Below are 10,846 nucleotides of genomic sequence, written 5' to 3'. Positions count from 1 at the left end.
TGGAGTTATACATGACGCCTCTCGGTACAGCGGGTGGGCGGTGATCGCTACAGAGCCCCGCCATCGTGCACCCCCAAAAACAAAACCTCCGCCGACCACCTTCTACCCATCGTGCCCAATTGCTTCTCAGCCTCATCTCAACCACCCCGAACCTCCCTGTCCCCAAGGATCATACCCCGAACCATGGCCGACGAGCAACCCCCCGTGCCCGCCAACGCCGAGGACCGCAAGGCCGCCTCCGCCCTCGCCAACCTCGACGACTCCCACGACGACGCGGGCTCCTCTTCCTCCTCGGCCGCCCCCGTCGACCTGGCCGCCCTCAACAAGGCCACCAAGGGCAGCAGCAACGTCTCTGCTTCTGCCGCGTCTGCCGCTGCCTACAAGAACGTCAAGGTCGACGCCGCCGACGTTGCGCTCCTCGTCGAGGAGCTCGAGCTGCCCAAGCCAAAGGCCACGGAGCTGCTGAAGCGTCACGAGGGCGATGCCGTCAAGGCGATGCGCGCATACGTCGCTGCCGCGTAGAGTGGTACAGTACAGACGAGGAAAAAATGGGAAAAGACACAAACGGGCTCCAATAGCGCCGGTCCGTACGAATTCACGACGAGATGAAATAGAGGGAGCAAGAGGCCAGCAAAACACACAAAACGTGTACTTGGAGCGCACAGAGAGCTTGGGCAAATTTGTCCCGAGTACATCAACGTGCAAGCTTCAGCTCAGAGTCCAATTCTTCGCTTGACTTGCACCAAGCATCGTCGCAAGATACATCATAGAGCATATAACCAAGGCAAATATATTTCGACGCCACCCCCCAATCTCAGATCCAGGCATATATGTGTATTGTGTGTATGTACATTTGGTCCAAGCCGGCGCCTCTCCCAACTTCCACCACCCCATAAACACCAATAATTAATCAGGGCCTCCCTCCACCTTACGCTCGGAACAAAATCAATTTCCAGAATAATCCAAAATAACGCCAGAGTAAACAGACTCAAAACCCTACTTTGTCTCGGGGTATCTTTGTAAAACGAGTGGCTGAAATGCTAACAATGCTTCAATCTTGTCTCCTTCCACCACGTCTTCATATGTGTATGCTCAAATCATTTGTTTGTGTCTTGTCGCTCCCTAGTACCAAGATTTTGACAGCGGGCTGGCAATCTTGGGAGCAAACTGCAGGCTCTTGCGGCGAGCCGCCATCAGGCGCATGAGCACCTTCTCATCCTTGTGGGGGCTCAGAACTCCCTCACCCAGCTGATCGTAGGCGCCGCCGCCACCAGACTTGGATGGACATGTTCTCATGAGCATCTCCTCCCGAGAAAGCGAAGTGTGGCTATCGTCACCTTGCGAAGGCGTCTCAGGCTCCTCAGTCGCATATTTGAATATTGTCTCGGGGCTGGGCGTCTTCGGAACCGGAGTGAGGATAAACTCCGACCACTCGATGTCGTCACCCTGTTCGTCGCTTCCGTTTTGCTCAGGCGGCGTCTGCATCCAGATTCCGCTTTGGCGGCGATTGTAGGAGCTGCTGCTCTGTTTCGCAGGCGTGCTGACCAAGGTGCCATTGTTGTTGGCTAGAGCCTTGGGCTCCATGCTCTTTCTGCGACGGGCCCCTCCGCGTGGGACAAAGGCTGTGTCGATGAGGTAGGGGCCCTCATCAAGCCACTCATTCTCCTTCTCGCAGTCGAGAACCCAGCTGACGCCAACGCACTGCACGACGCCATTTGACCTCCTGACCTTCTCCATTGTCCTCTTGCCGCCGTCTTTGAAAACAACGTGCGTAATGCCAATTCTATTGGAAAAACATTCGGAACTCGAGGCACTGTCTGGGTTCCAGGTCCAAGTCTTGACACACTTGGCTCCCATCTGCGTAAGCAGGTCCACGAAAATCAAGCTGGCATCGGCGCCTTCGCTGGTATGAACATCGACAAAGACAACGGCACCGCGGAGCAGAGACGAGTTGGCGTCGCGTCGAGGAGTGCGAGCAGAGTCTCCCATATTGGACCACATGTCACACTTGCTCACAGGAGTAGTAGGTTCCTGGTCCATATCGAACGCGTCGGTATTCCGTTTCTTCTCGGGAGAGTAAGAAATGACGGTAGCACTCTTTGGCAGGCTCCCGGTACCGTTGTTAGGGATACGTGAGGCACTGAAGCGGCGAGATTTTGTTGGGCTCGACTCATCGGCAGGCTTGAGCGGCACCTTGGTCGTCGTAGAGCAGTTTCTCGGGACTGGTCTGGCGGGTGTTGCAGGCGGCCACATGCGCGGACCATTGAGTGCAGGATCAACAGGCAGCTCATTCTCGTCACCATATTCCTGACTCGCTTCAGACAAAGAGTCGGAGAATGATTTGGCAACGCTTCGCTCAGCGCAAGGACTCTCTTCCAAATGCGACATGTCCTCAGCCTCCTGGGCAAGTGCAAGATCTTCACCGGTGACTCTAATATCCTCATCGAATGATGGCTCGGAGATTTCGCCGTCCGCTACTTCACCGCCGTTCTCCTGGGTCTGCATTTGATCCTCAAAGAAGCTCGTCTTCACAGGTGAGGGCTCAGCGAGTGGCACAATGTTTGAAGCACGCGGAAGGCCAGAGGCTGGCTGCATGGCTTCACTGGCGGGAGCAGGGTTTTCCGACGACCACGCGCCTAGCGTCTGAGCCAGGTTGGTGAGACCTATCGTAGATCGACGGTTCCTATTGAAGCTCGGTGTAAAGGTAGACGCGTCCTCGTCCACGTTCAACTCATCATCAGAATCAGACATTGTGGTCATGTCGTGGCAAGGATCCATATCCTTGTCTCGAAGCTGAAAGCTGGGGCCCTGTGGTGTCGCCATTGGTTTTGGGGTAGAAACAGATTCTGGCGCTCCAGCAACTTCGAGCGTGCTGTCAGCAGAGCTAGAAGACTGGGTCAGGTCGAATCTCGGGGGAGCAACGCCATCAACCTGCTCATAAAAGGATAATGTGTGCACTAGCTCAACTTGATCGTCTTCGTCGAGCTCGTCACCAGTAGTATCGCGCGGCACAACGTCAGATAGTCGGCCGTTGAAGCGGGACGTCAGCGCGGGATTCTCTGGAACTTCGATAGCGAGCTCCTCCGAGAAGTCTTGGGTTGCTTCTTCTTCAAAAGTAAGCATCTCTGAAGGGCGACGAGAGTCGATGCGCACTGACGTGGATGCAGCAATGGGCTTCATCGCAGGCGTCTCGCAAATGGCGGCAGCAGCTGACTTCTCAGACACAGGTTTGAGACCAAGCGGCGCTCGCTTTGCTGGAGACTTGAATAAGGACGCCTTGAAGGCGTCCTGGCTATTTTGTGGCTTGCTTGTCGAGGGAAAAGCCATGCTCTTGATTGGTGACGGCGGCCGCTTTGCCGGTGTTTGGAATAATGTGTTTTTTGATGATGTTTTCATCCTTGCGTCATTGTCCTGCGAGAAAGGGTTTGATTTGACAGGGGAGCCTGGGAACGGCATAGCTCCCATCTTCTTGGCTGGAGACCTGAGGGTGTCTCTGTTGGGCGATGTTGGTGGCCGACGCGGAGGCGAGCCAAACGCGACAGTTGTGCTTTCTGGAGCGCCGAGAATGGCTACATCGATGGTAAGAGTTGAGTCTGAGTCCTTGTCGAGCGAGGGTAGCTCGACACTCTTCTTTACAGGAGTCACATTGGTCTGGTCGGCTGCTCCGTTCCTGCGGGGGCTCCCGTCACCGGCCAAGTCGTCATCCTTGCGCAGAATCGGGATCTGGGTGACCTTTTTCGGACTCAGAGGCTTCTTTTCAGCAGCCGCGGCATTTCTGGTAGCCTTGCTAGCTGGCGTACGAGGTCGGCGGGCTGGGGCGGCATGCAAGCCGTGGGGGTCCGATTCCTTCTTGGCGGCCGGCCCAATGTTTTCCTTGTCCGGCTCGTCAAATTTGACACTCTTCTTGACAATTGGTGCAGTTTTGCTCACAGTGCCTGCGCGTGTTCGTGTAGCGGCGGTTGTTTTCCTGGCTGGGGGCTGGTCTGCCGACGTGGCCGTGCTCCTCCTCGGGCGGCCACGTGCGGCCTTGGGCTCTTCCTTGGGCGGTTCTGTGGCCGTTTTCCTGGTTGTGCGGGTAGTGCGCGCCGCTCTCACGGGTTCGGCACGTAGAGAGGACGGAGGCCTGTCGACAGTGCCCGGGGCGCGGCTGGGGCGACCTCGCAGGCGACGGGCCCGGGCATCGCCCTCACTGTCGTCGTCGTTTTCATCCGCTCGCGTCTTTCTCTTGGTCGCAGTGCTTGTTGTGGAAGCTGTAGCTGTGGATGAGCAGGCCGCCTTGGCCCTGGCAGCCGCGGTCACGATCTTGGTGGTCTTCACGGTCGGTGCGCTGGCCTTGGCCGCAGCTCGAGCCCGCGTCATACGCTTCGGTGGCGAATCCATTGTTGTTTGGGACAGCAGTGCACACAGATATGAAGCGTGCAGTGCCAATGTCGGTGGTAGCGTTGGTATGCAGAAACGAAGAAACAAAAAGCAACGCAGAAACCCAAAAGATGTTTATGAGGACATGCTGGTCGCGATGCGTGATCAAGGAAGCGTGCCACGGACCCGTGTAGCTGGCCGCAGTAGCTGTGACCCGGTCTTTGTTGACGCCAGATCGGGCGTGTTTAGCTGCGTTGCTCGGCAACAAGAACAGACCCACCTTTTCAGCACAGCTCACCCAAAAGTCATCACGGTCATTAAGTGCATTGCTCCTTGTTCACGATTTTGAGTCATCCATTCGCTATTAATCGTTTTCAACCTCACATTGGTGCTTGCGAGCCTTGATGTTGGCACATCGACATCGCCTGCCGAAGCAGCCGATCTAGGGCCAGTTCGAGACCCCTGTCAATATCTGTATCGTGTTATAGCCGTTCATATCGCATGTTTATGATGGTATATTTGTTCTATAGCCCCTGGTGATATAATTCTATGCTCAGTCCCGTCGTGTCTTTTCTTGTGACACCCAGTGTGTACAGCATCCGTACGTACCATCAATAGCGCGTCACGCCGTCGTCTCCTGTCCTTGTCCACGTTGTACAGGTACACAAGAGTCCGCATTCAAAACCAAAAAAAAATCGCTAATTCAGTGCCAATCACCATGAATCATAGATTCAATACACCGTCAAAATGTTTGCCTCGTACAACAAATCCCCCCACCAGCCCCCAGGCGCGAAATTCCTGTCGCGCTATCCCGGACACGGTATAAAAGATAACTATACATGATAAGCCGTGTAACCCGACCAATGAAAAGAAAGAAAAATGATATGCAGAAAAAGAAGCATAGCATACAATAGGTATGGCATCACCGTTCGTTGTCATTGCCGAAATACATTTCATCTGAACTGAGCTCTGAATGGGCCATCCACTCGGACGTCTCTGGCACTCTCCGGGATCAGTCGCAGCCACTCGTTCCAGCTGTCCACATCGACACTTTCGTCCGTTAGTCGTACATTGAGGCTGATTTGTGGCATATTGTCGAATGAAAAGCTGCCTCGGTGGGGGCTGTGCTGCTGCATTGGACCCAGGAAGATGGAAGGCAATCGCGAGTTGCCGCTCACCATCATATGAAACGGCGTTGGAAAGCTCATAACAGCTTCGTGTTCCGGGTGGCGGTCCTGGACAAGCTTCGGGTATGCGCTCAACAGAATAGCATGCAGCTCGGTGACTGAGAGGGGTCTTGCGCGACCTGCGCGTATCCTCAGCTGCTCAGCTAAAGCCTTCGTAAACGTGCATCGGCCGAGGGATACTGAATGATCCTCTGAGATGGATGCCCCTAGAATCTCCATGATGCCCTGTTTTCGAAGGATCCTGGAACATGGGTAGAAGGCGGCATCCATTATGATCAGAACATCTGAAGACGCCTGTTCGAGGGGTTGCTGCAGCGTGCTCCACCTCACGATTGACGCTCGCTCTGGATCACGAGAGCTATCTTCGGTTAGACAGTATGCTCTATACATACTTGGACTACACTTACCTCGCGAGACACATTTCTCTATTTTCGTCGAGGAATGTATGACCGGCATAATACACAATCTTCAACACTTCGCGTCGGTCGTCTTCGTCCGCGAATCTGTCTAGTGTCCTGGACAGCCACCTCCAAGTGTCTTTGGCGAGTCCTCGTTCGGTTGAAGGTATGCTTTGTATCTGAAAAGCAAACCTGTACTGTTTCTCAAACACATCGGCTAGCTCTCGCGTCGCTGCATGCACATTTGCTGCGTCATCGTCGTCTTGCCACACCAGCAGCAGAGCTCGCGCATCAAGATATCGGCCACGATTCGTAGCTGATAGCATTCTGTTTGCCGTAGCCTGAAGATCGTTGCGAAAAGATTCGATTCCAGGAAGTGAAAGAGATTTCTCAAGTCTCGGGCCTGATGGCAAAGGTGTGCGTATTCGCGGGTCGCTCAGAGACAGCCGGTTTGCATGGTGGTGTGACGTCGACGGGCCGCCATCAATATCCATTTCTTGTGTATCCGACGTAAACATCGCATGAGGCTCTCTCATGGTCGCCACTGGGCTTGTCGAGCCTCCAAGCGGCATAGACGATGGCGAAGCATCGTGCATTGTAGGGCTATGGGACTGATGAAACTTGTGGACAACATCTTCCCATGTCATGTCGTGATGGCTCGGATGGCACTACTCGGAAACAAACGTCAGTACACCGCAAAACAAAGTCTTTCAAATCATCAAGACCCCAATCATGTGGAACCTGTTGTGCAAGAACATTGTAGTCAATGATCACTTACAGCAACTCTCCGACGGCGGCAATCGGGACAGGCACCAAGCTTCCTAATCAATGCAGCCCGCTCTCTAGATTGTTGGGAAAGAGGACCGGTACGTCTCCTACTGGCGCGCCGGTTGTTAGAGACGTCGGATCCGTCTTTGATAGAGAAAATAGACTGATGCAGGCTGGGGGAGGTGTCGGCACTGTACGAAGTTGTGTTGGTCTCGGAAGAAGCCAAGGTGGCCGCGGTGGCCTGTGTTGAAACAGATGAAGCGGTATCATTGTGCAGTGGAGTGGTGGAAGTTGCATAATGCAAAAGGTGTACAGAGCCTGTAGAAGGTGTCGAGGGCCGATGATGATAGCGAGGAGCGGCGTCATCGTGCCGCGATAGCATTGCAGGATGTGATGTCGGTGAAATGGAAGCCCCAGAGTCCATAGCGGCACGCGGTCGAGTGTGCGGCTCCATTGTGCGAGGCTCCATGGGATTCATTTCTTGTTGTTTGGTAGTGGAACGTCCACCTGAGGATTCAGATATGCTGTGAATTGATTTCATAATATCGGGTAGCAGCAACTTGTCATCCGGCGTCAGCGGCCCATGATTGGCAGAGTGACGAGGCGTACGAAAATATCCAAAATCTTGAGAATCAGCGCCCAAGCATTTGGATGAGCAGCTTTGTGCTCTGATCATAAAGTGATTATCCAAGTAGTGCCAAATGTCGTTTGGGATTGCGGGAATCCGCTGGTGATGGACGACCAGATGGTTGAAGATCTATCTCCGGGAGTTCGTCGATGCGAGGGTGAGCCTGTCGCTATCAAACACGCGCGCGCGATTTGAATCTGGTATCTGAACAATGAACGAGACAAGCCAGAGCTGGACCACCTATTATGGTAACTCTTGCTTCTCAAGGAGGGTGGCGCGTCTCCAAGGTGGATGGTAATGCCCGGACACCCCCACCAGCATCCACCAAACAGTAGCCGATGCCAACTATTGAGCCAGCAATGGTGGCAGAAATGACAAGCCACAGGGGATGGGGCGAGATGGGGCAAAGGAGAAAAGACGGTTTTCCAAGGAATCCGATCTATGGGGCAATATCCTGAGAAGATGGCTGCAAGTTATAGGTACTCGCCCCGGCCCGAGACCGTGTCCTATTTGAGGCGATTTGCTATAGCTGTGACTGGGTGTGCACGGGGCGTTCTCTGGCAGGTGAACGAATCAGGATCTCAGCTCCCGGTAGGCGGACTAGGTAGCAAACAAACCAGAGAGATGAAGGAGTGGTATGGGTGAGGCTGGAAAGGCGAGGAGAGGAGGACAAATATGTTGTCCGCCGAGAGCATTACTTCTTTAGGCAAGCTCTCTGGTGGAGTGGCTCCCGGTCTTGTTTGAGAAGAAGCTCCAGGCCAAACGGTAAGAGGAGCACGAGTGGGAAGGCGGCCGGATGGGGCGAGAGCTTAAAGGCCAGCAGGAAGCCGAGGGACGATATTGATGACAGAGAGTGAAGCACACACACACGCACACACAAGTGCTAGTGTTTGTGTGCGACAGCGGCGCGCGTGGGTTTGTGTCGTCAAATTGTTTGCATTGAACAAAGCTTCGGTTGGACCTGGGACATGCGAGCCAGTCAGAAGGTAACAGTCAGGTCAGCAACAACAATGTCAAGTTAGTTAGTTGCAGGACCAGACACGGCGCTTTGTAAGGGCCGGACGGGAGTCGCAAGCAGCGGCACGAGTACAGACCTCGGGAGACCATGGTATGTATGGGATTACACCTGAAAATGGGGAGCTCCATTTCCATTCAGATGGGGGTCGGGCGGTCTGCCTGTAATACGCCATGTAGGTAATACCTCTACCTCCAGAGAAGGTCCCCACGTACGACTACCCTACCAAAGTAAAGCTGTGTTGGGATGGGGTGTGTGTATGGATGTATGGCTCATGCACCGAGAGCCCACCACCAAGAGCCACTTGCCAGGGCGGCGTTAGCCTGGTTCCTGCAATCAACGCCCAAGAAGTTACTCGCCGAACCGCCCTGGCTTGGGGGGGGGGGGGGGGATGACGAGCATACTGGCAGCCGTTCCGGGGTGGCACATTGGTGTTGGCATGGATGGCGGCGGCCGCAATGGCTGGCTCTGTCATCTGTAGTCCCTGAATGGATGCCCAGCTTCTGTGATTCAGCTCGTCTGCCCTCCTGCCTGGCTACTGGTCAGTGACCAGGTTTCGTTGGCGCACCACCCCAAGGAAACGGGTTTGGTCGGGAATCTAGGGTAACGGCTACAACTTGGGGTCGGTCGGGGATGCGCCGTGGACAAGTGGTTGAGTGGGTTGGCTCTCCCCAGGTGTTTTAGGTCCAGCCCAGGCCAGGAACAGACAGGGCTGCCATGTTTGTTAGTGGATGTTCTGTCGGTGCTCTCTTCTCTCGGCGCCCGCAGGTGTCTTTCGCGGCTGATGTGGTTTCTTTTTTTTTGTGTTCCATCAGACAGAACGTTACAGAAACGGGATTCGATTGAAGCCCGTGCTCGATAGCTGCTCTCTGCGTTCTGCCTATCAATACTGATACGTCAGTCAGTCCGTCAGTCAGCGCGAAGCGGGTTGACGTGACGGTGAGTCGTGACCAGCCGGCTGGGCTCATCAGTGACGGGGTTCTGGTTGACCCTCACTGCCGGCGGCGGAATGGATGCTTGCCCCCATGCCATGTGGCTCAAGTGGCTCAAGTGGTGCTGGAGACTTGGGGAGGGAGGCGTAGCTTCAAGCCTTCGACACACCCCCTCCCACCCCTCCCGCTTTCCCGGCGGTACATTGTGTGGGCAGTCGGACGTGGTATCAAAGTCCTTTGTCAACAGGCTCGCCCCCCGAGATTAGCATGCTACACAAGGCGGTTCACAGGCAGGGTCAGGACAATGACGGATTGCCAAGAAGCAGTCGGCGCTTTCCCTCGGCCCTTAGCGCTACCGGCCGGGAACCAATCGCTCATGCCAACTGGCAGGCAAAGCTGGAGGCAGGTTCTAGCCTGGCCTAGCCCGTGCTTCTGGCGTGACATGTAGCGCTGTCTTGGAAGGCTAGGGCAAGGCGAGGTAAGACTAGCGTGGGTGCATGTACATACTGAGGAGAGAAGCCGGGGCTGGCTGCTTGTGTCTGGAAGATGCGCGGCGCGGCGATTCCTGCATGATGGCTGCTGCAGAGATGCCGCTCATTTTGGAACCTGGCACTGTCTTGCAGACTCGGCCAGCTGCGCCGTCGTAGATCTCAGCATCGTGGTGGCCCCATCGGCGCAATATGCAGGCTCCTGAGAACGGAGAATTGGATACTGGTATGGCCTTGCAGGAATCCTGTAGATGCCGCCGCATCGGCGGTGTCGCGTGGGCCATGTGGCGAGCTATGACATGGTGCTGCTATTTTCGTGAGAGGCATGTTCGTTTCTTGATCTTGCTCATTCCTCGAGGCTGCAGCCAGTGTGTTGAGTACTGAGAGTACGAAGGCCCCGAGTATATTTTTATGAAGATTTTGGGAAGGAGCAGCAGGCTGAAAACCGTTCCTTCCTCACTAGGCCGCCACATTGCGTGTCTCACATTCCTCCAGCCTACTTTTCCAGTACCTGAATTCACGACCGATGCCGCCCTCAATCCTGCCTGCCCTAGGTTGTCGAAACAATTTTTCCAACGCTTGTCAGACAGATGTTGAGGACATCGGCCAAGTGACCAAAACCGCCCATTATATCGCCCGTGTCTGTCCAGTCTGAGCACAGATATAGGGTACTGTTGTCCACGTCTTTTGCGTCGCCAGTTCACTTTTGCGAGAGCCTTGTCATTAATGTGGCAGCTAGCCGCAAGCTTTGATGAAAGATGGTAGGTTGCAACTGTGGCTTACAAAAGTTTTCGAACCGCCTTGGCGCCCGTTTCTCACTAATAACAGCAGCCAGCCAGCTATCCTTGCCGGCAATAACTTCCCCGTCGTGACGGGCCTTGCACTTGTACCGGTAGTGCTGCCCTCGAAATGACTGTTCTTCTCACTTAATTTACCCGGAAAACTAACCCAGATCAGTGTGGAAAATGCGCTTTACCAGTATTATTAGCCATCGCAACGCCGCTCACAACAGCCGTACCCCGCCACGAAATTTTGGCTCTTGTCCATCCTCAAGAATACTACCCTCTGGTT

The 10,846-nt window shown here is 54.7% G+C and overlaps 3 protein-coding genes across 3 annotated transcripts; 1 reads left to right on the top strand and 2 right to left on the bottom strand.

Annotated features, from left to right (window-relative positions):
* Positions 1–183: 183 nt before the first annotated feature.
* Positions 184–522, top strand: LMH87_005411 (uncharacterized protein; the record flags this gene model as incomplete). Its single annotated transcript, XM_056203126.1, has 1 exon — positions 184–522. The coding sequence occupies one exon, from the start codon at positions 184–186 to the stop codon at positions 520–522; it is 339 nt and encodes a 112-aa protein (XP_056058615.1).
* A 600-nt stretch (positions 523–1,122) lies between these two features.
* On the bottom strand, positions 1,123–4,380 carry LMH87_005410 (uncharacterized protein; the record flags this gene model as incomplete). Its single annotated transcript, XM_056203125.1, has 4 exons — positions 1,123–3,104; positions 3,158–3,174; positions 3,224–3,873; positions 3,931–4,380. The coding sequence occupies 4 exons, from the start codon at positions 4,378–4,380 to the stop codon at positions 1,123–1,125; spliced, it is 3,099 nt and encodes a 1,032-aa protein (XP_056058614.1).
* Positions 4,381–5,312: 932 nt separating this feature from the next.
* LMH87_005409 (uncharacterized protein) lies at positions 5,313–7,388 on the bottom strand (the record flags this gene model as incomplete). The annotated part of the gene is made up of 4 exons (XM_056203124.1): positions 5,313–5,904; positions 5,954–6,612; positions 6,723–6,819; positions 6,910–7,388. 4 exons carry the CDS (start codon positions 7,386–7,388, stop codon positions 5,313–5,315), a joined length of 1,827 nt encoding a protein of 608 aa, XP_056058613.1.
* Between the last annotated feature and the right edge of the window lie 3,458 nt (positions 7,389–10,846).

The sequence above is a fragment of the Akanthomyces muscarius genome, chromosome 1, assembly GCF_028009165.1.
Source record: "Akanthomyces muscarius strain Ve6 chromosome 1, whole genome shotgun sequence".
Taxonomy (NCBI): domain Eukaryota; kingdom Fungi; phylum Ascomycota; class Sordariomycetes; order Hypocreales; family Cordycipitaceae; genus Akanthomyces; species Akanthomyces muscarius.
The sequence above is the reverse complement of the archived record's forward strand: the minus strand, read 5'-3'. Positions and strand labels throughout refer to the sequence as shown.